The 6,219-nt window shown below is 30.6% G+C and overlaps 1 protein-coding gene across 3 annotated transcripts in view; it reads left to right on the forward strand.

Annotated features, from left to right (window-relative positions):
* The window catches only part of LOC139524334 (electroneutral sodium bicarbonate exchanger 1-like), a 29,634-nt gene extending 24,082 nt beyond the window's left edge, over window positions 1-5,552 (forward strand). For all 3 annotated transcript variants that reach the window (XM_071319092.1, XM_071319093.1, XM_071319094.1), the window contains exons 20-22: window positions 285-398; window positions 804-925; window positions 5,305-5,552. In XM_071319092.1, coding sequence (XP_071175193.1) covers window positions 285-398; window positions 804-896 — 207 coding nt within the window. In that variant the 3' untranslated portion in view covers window positions 897-925; window positions 5,305-5,552. The remainder of the gene's footprint in view (window positions 1-284; window positions 399-803; window positions 926-5,304) is intronic.
* Window positions 5,553-6,219: the final 667 nt, after the last annotated feature.

The following is a 6,219-nucleotide window of genomic DNA, read 5'->3' on the forward strand; positions in this document are numbered from 1 at the left end:
TACATTGTACAATGTTTAATATCAGTCCCATTTTCTTAGGTATGATCGTGTCATGAGATCTTTCTTATCTACCAATGAAACTACATTATAACTGTCTTTTCAATTGTTTTAATCGTATGATTCTGATACCACATCTTCTTAATTTTATATGAGCAAGGGAATGATTTTTCTTCAGATGCATAACGAACTTGCACTTTTATTGGTGTTCACATTAATGTCTTCAATGCGACATTATAGATAAAATATGCAGTTTACTTTTCAAGCTAGAAACATTTTCATTGCAGGGTAATATTTCATGGTATCTTAAACGTGATTCAACATCAACTGGTCGATCGAAGGAGGATATTTTAAAAGATTGTCCAGTAGAATTTTTAAGGAACTATAGAAGACAATCAACTGTAAGTTATGACTATTTTTATTCTTTATTAAGTATGCACAATTGGATTTTGTAAGAGAAGGGCGTGTACTTGTAAATAAAACACCATTCAAACTCATTAGTCGAAAAAAAATATAAAGACATTTGCATTCAAACAATAAAAAGACAACCAGCAGTAAAAATCCTAACAAAATAGAGAACCAAAAGACTGAGCTACATGAAAACCGCCAAAAACCAAACATTCTGAGCTAGGCCATCAAATGCACAGGTATTACATGGAGTGTTTTATAACTGTTAAATCTTCATTTTAATTTGGTAATGATTGCAGGTGTTTCGAAATGGAAGCATATCCTGCTCCACATGTGTATAGTAAATGATGTCAAAATTTAAAACTTCAAATTTATTTACAAAATGTATTCTTCTGCAGGGAAGTTTATACTGGCATCCCAGCGATAATACAACAATGCACAGAAGAGATAGAAAAATAGATTTCAAAATAGATGAGGACAGTATTATATAATACAAAAGTGATAAGAAGGCGTTTGTTTGGTTTGTACAATTCTTATTTGTTGAGACACATAATTATCTGCTTTCATATAGCTGTGTTATTAGTATTTTTTGTAATAAATTTGAAAAAGTTCTAAATTTAATCAATTATGAGCTGTATGTAAGAAAATAATATTGCAAACTACACCAATAACATTACATGGCATCCGGGACAATACAAATAGTGATATCAGCATTTGGTTGTAAAGGTTAATTACTGAAGTATGATATTGATAATTGAAATGTTATAAAAAGATTCAGAATAAGATGAAAGATGACAAAGTATCTGATTAAAAAGCAGTTATCAAAACAGTTTAAAGGGAAACTTCGCCAAAAAATCAAAAATTGATATTATGTTCATTCTGTATAAAAATGCTCAAATTCATAGATATTAAAGTTTTATTCCGCTAGATAAGCGATCACCATCGATTTTAAATTTAGAGTATCAATTCTCTTCTTTCAGCCATTTTGTTTTCTTTCCCGATTTTTAACACCGATATGTCTATAAACCACAAAGAAACAAAACTATAGTAACCGATGTAGTCGTAATTGCGTGTCGATATCTTGTCAATCGTACGGTTGTTTTATCCGACTAACTAACTTGATACGGAACACATCCTTATTTTTTTTTTAATTACCGTGATCTGTTGTTTTTAAACTGTTAATATTGGAATTAGGTATAAAGTCAAAGTTGAAATCATAACTAAATGTTCCGTGAAAATTGTTTTCGAAAATCTTATTTGTTCATAATTCTTTCAAGTAATAATTTTAATTCAAATAAATTCTGATCTTCCCTCATCTGATCACCAGCATGACTAAAGGTATTACTTCCAAAGGTATTGTGAGGGGTGTGAGGTGACACGTCCAGGTATTCAAGCGATTTCCTGTCGGGCTTGCAAGTTCATGCATCGTTTCACTTCTGCAGGTATTGATCAGTGTACACGGCCGATAACTTATAACTTTCCATTTTGAATTATCAGATGTATAATATACAACTGTCATACTTGTCATTACTAAACTCATACGCTTGTTTATAAATAACAAATCTGGTGTAAAGAATATTATTCATAAAAATAAAAATAATACCAAAAAAAGAAGATTTGATGAAATTAAAATCTAATAAATATTTTTTCCAAGGGTGAATTTTGGAAAATGTAAAATATACTCATTGTCAATAGTGAAGGACAGATTGGAACATACCAGAAAAAATGATTTAAAAAAATGTACGCACTTGTCGACGATTCGTTTATACGACTGGGTAGAAAGTTACGCCGGAACTATAGCGCAATTTAATATATATACATGTATACATTGAACATAAGAAAAAAATTTATTTCGAATAAATTGGGGTAAAAGTTTTGTAAATAGACTAGTCCACGTATGCCAACAGTATGTAATCATCGAATGTCGATAGACTATTGTATACCAGAAGAGGAAGAAGAAGAAGAGAACCAATTTGATTTAAATACAGGTCGATGTATAACTTGCTTTGGTTCATCGAAGTTGTGGACAAAATCACAGATTTATTTTTCAATAAGATTGTTCTTGAACAAAGGAAAGAATTCGTCATCACATTTGTTGTATATGCCACTGGACGAACACTAATCATAACCAAAGGATGGGAATATTTTGCTGGGAAACTATTGGGTATCAAAGTTTCGAATTAATTTCGGGATTTATTTTCTTTCTTGGTATTCAATAACAGAAAAAAAACTTTGTCCGCTAAAAAGGGGTATTCTTGTCAGATAAAAGACTTTTGGTTATATTTAAAAAAAATATATAACATTAAATTTTTTAAACATCGTTAAAAAGTTGTGTGTGTAAGGTGAACGCCACAAAAACCTGTAGTACTAGTACGAGAGTATAGCATGTAAACATTCCTTCTCAATAATATGGTTGTATTGGAAATCTTTTCATACAGATTGACAACTCATAGTCCGATATGCATGTAATATTTGCCACATGACGCCCACAGTTCTTTCTACCATCATCATCGTATTCTTTGATATTGCTGTAAATTAACATCGATGGTTCACACCCAAACAAAATGGGAGTAATGTACCTTCAGAGCTTCTCCGTGTTATACACTTGTGAAACTTAATATATAGACGAAATTTCTGTATTAAAATGAATCTACATCTTACAATCAGGATTTTCAAATAACGATTTTGAGTAATTTCCTTTCAAATCAATATAAAAGTATGGCAAGATATAACCATGAAGGAATTTATAAAAAGAAGATGTGGTATGATTGCCAATGAGACAACTATCCACAAAAGACCAAAATGACACAAACATTAACAATTATACGGCCTTCAACAATGAGCAAAGCCCATACCGTATATAGTCAGCTATAAAAGGCACCGATAAGACAATGTAAAACAATTCAAGTAAGAAAACTTACGGCCTTATTTATGTAAAAAAATGAATTGTTTTTGTCAGACGCAAGAACTCATCACTATCATAAACGTATACGTATATATGCATGTAGTTTGAGAACATGCGGTCGATGTCGATAGTCCGTTTTCTAACTATTCAGAGTTAGACATGTCACTTGTTCCTTTTTGGAAGCCTACATATTTCCCCGTCCAACGATGGGAACTCTTTCTGGTTGTGTTGACTATAAATGCTTGTATGGTAATTCTGTCGATTATCTATACAAGTGGTTGCATTTCCTCTCCTTTTCTAACAAACAAACTAACGAAACGCTACTAGTCTGCTTTCTCTGGAGCTCATCCTCAATGGCGCTTATACGTCAGGAAACTTACATATATACTTATAGTGATTGTTTTAAGAACAACGATGTAGGGACGAACTATTCCAAATTCGTCAATATCAGTTATGCACGGTCTTAAATATAAGTTTTATTACAACTACTGTATTTCTTATTTGGGTTAATGACGGTTATCATGTTCAACAATGCACAAATATTATCATAGAATTTTTTAAAAATGTACAAAAATCCTCAAAATAAATGCCTTAGCTTAAGATTTGAATACAAGTTAAGAAATTCCGGTAAAGTCAATGATATAAAACAGATGTGCAATGGTATATTAAATTGGGTAATATTGCATTCAGTTTTATTAAAGATTAAAACTACTATGTTTTACTTCATATTTGAATCTTTACGCCAATTGCCGCTAAGAAAGTAATCAAAATTGTTTCCTGTTATTTTTATACACTTTCGGAATTACGAATCTGAATTTTATTTTCAATTAATTTACACAATTTAATTATTGTATCTTTATTCTCATTGTGTATTTAATCTTAGTGGATTACCACATCATACTCTTTTTAATCCTTTCTGTTTATCCTTTCCAAATAACAACATTCATACCTGTGTACGCTTGAACTCACACCTGCGGCTAAATAGCTACAAGGTAAACGAATTGACCTCAAGCCGAGAAATATATAGTGACCTTTACAAAATAATACACACTCTGCTCACACATTAGTTGCATTGAAATGCTAATCAAATTAATAACGGTAAATAGAACTGAAACATTTTCAGTTCAATATCAGTAAAAATGTTCAATAAATATTTTATGAAAAAAATCTCAACAATAATTAATGAAATTTTTTCGAAAACATTTACTAGAGATAATTTTATTGGAGTTTAATTCAATCAATACAAAACGGTATATACATATTCATTTTCGTTCATTCTTATATTGTGGTTAATAACTACGACCATTTGTCAGCTGTGCGCTTTTAATTACGTATATTGTCGATAAGCTATAAGAGTTAAACAGATTTTATTTTTTCCCAGAATTCAACAAATCGGGCTAATACGTCACGACCCACTCGAGAATTCAACCAAAAAAGTTACAAATACTTGATTTTCTCCGTTATTAGAAGGAATATAAATTTAAAACTTTGCAAATGTGTTTTTGATGTTAAGATGAACATAATTAGATGATAAGTAAAAAATCGCGGAATTTCCCTTTAAAGGAACAAGAATACCGTTGGTTTTTTTTTTTTAAAGTAAACAGGCTTTTTATTAGAATATTGCTGGTAGACGTTTTCATGGGATTTCGAACTTAAATTTAAGAATCACCTTAAAAGTTTGTAAAAAAAGACATTAATTATCAGTTGGAATAAAATTTCTAAATTAGAAAGCACACATTTGTTGAGGATAATTTAAAAAGATTTTTCAATCCAATTATTTACACTTTTATAAAAACAATCCCTTGTAGAGTTTGTAGGAAAGATAATGATATACATCTAATCAAAATATGTTTAATATAGTTGCTATATTGATCACTATTGTTATTTACAGTTATCATACCTGGCAATTTACCAAATTATGCATTGGTTATTTTCAAGGTTTAAAGATAACATTTGTAATGAATTATTTTTACTTTCTGTTGTTCTTTTGGTAGGTGTGATAGTTGTAGATGGCCTTCATCATGTACCAGGAGATGGCGTATTATCCTTTAAAATAATTCACATTGTGTTGCTATAAAAGGATCTTTTTAAAGTTATAATGAAAGCATAAATAACCATGTAAATACAACGTATCATGCAATGGGATATATATAGGTGAAAAGGATATGTATGGGATGTCAAAACACCATGTGCTTAGATCTTTTCATTAAATAATGAACATATACATTAAAATCATAAAATTTGCAGAATTTAAATTTAATATGCCAAATAATCAATAAATATAGGCCTCAAGATTGTATGTATAGAGAATGATACGTGGCAAAATCTGTGTCATATGCCGTATCATCCCGAGAAACCATTATCAGACCGAGGGCCTTTAGGTCATATATTTCAACAAGAGAGTATATATATGAACTGCTTTCTGATCCCTAGCACCTGGGTTACCTTCAGTTTTAATTTTGTCTTGTCTGAAAAGCTTTAAGAGAACAGCTCAATTACTCATCCGAAGCCACTGGATAACCGTTACCTAATACAATTTGGGTGTTGTTGTTTTAAAAATATTTTGTTTATCGAAATTGTTTTTCTGTTTTTTGTATGGTATATCATAGATTTATTTTTTATAGTTGCATTTCGTGTGCCAGAAAATATGAAAAGTCGACGTTTTGACATCACATGCCAAACAATGACTTCGTTCAATAAATTGTGTCACGTCCGAATGACCGTTCAATTAAGACTGATTTTGAGGAAAAAATATTTCTTTAGAAGCTTGCATAAATTAAAACGGACTTTATGTAAAAATGAAAACAAAATAAGTGGTGTGATGGAGGGTGTGATAAAGGGTATGATAAAGGGTGCGCATCAAAGATGAACGATATGGATTAAACACCAGGCTTTTTATCAAAAATTCA

The sequence above is a fragment of the Mytilus edulis genome, chromosome 5 (assembly GCF_963676685.1).
Source record: "Mytilus edulis chromosome 5, xbMytEdul2.2, whole genome shotgun sequence".
NCBI lineage: Eukaryota > Metazoa > Mollusca > Bivalvia > Mytilida > Mytilidae > Mytilus > Mytilus edulis.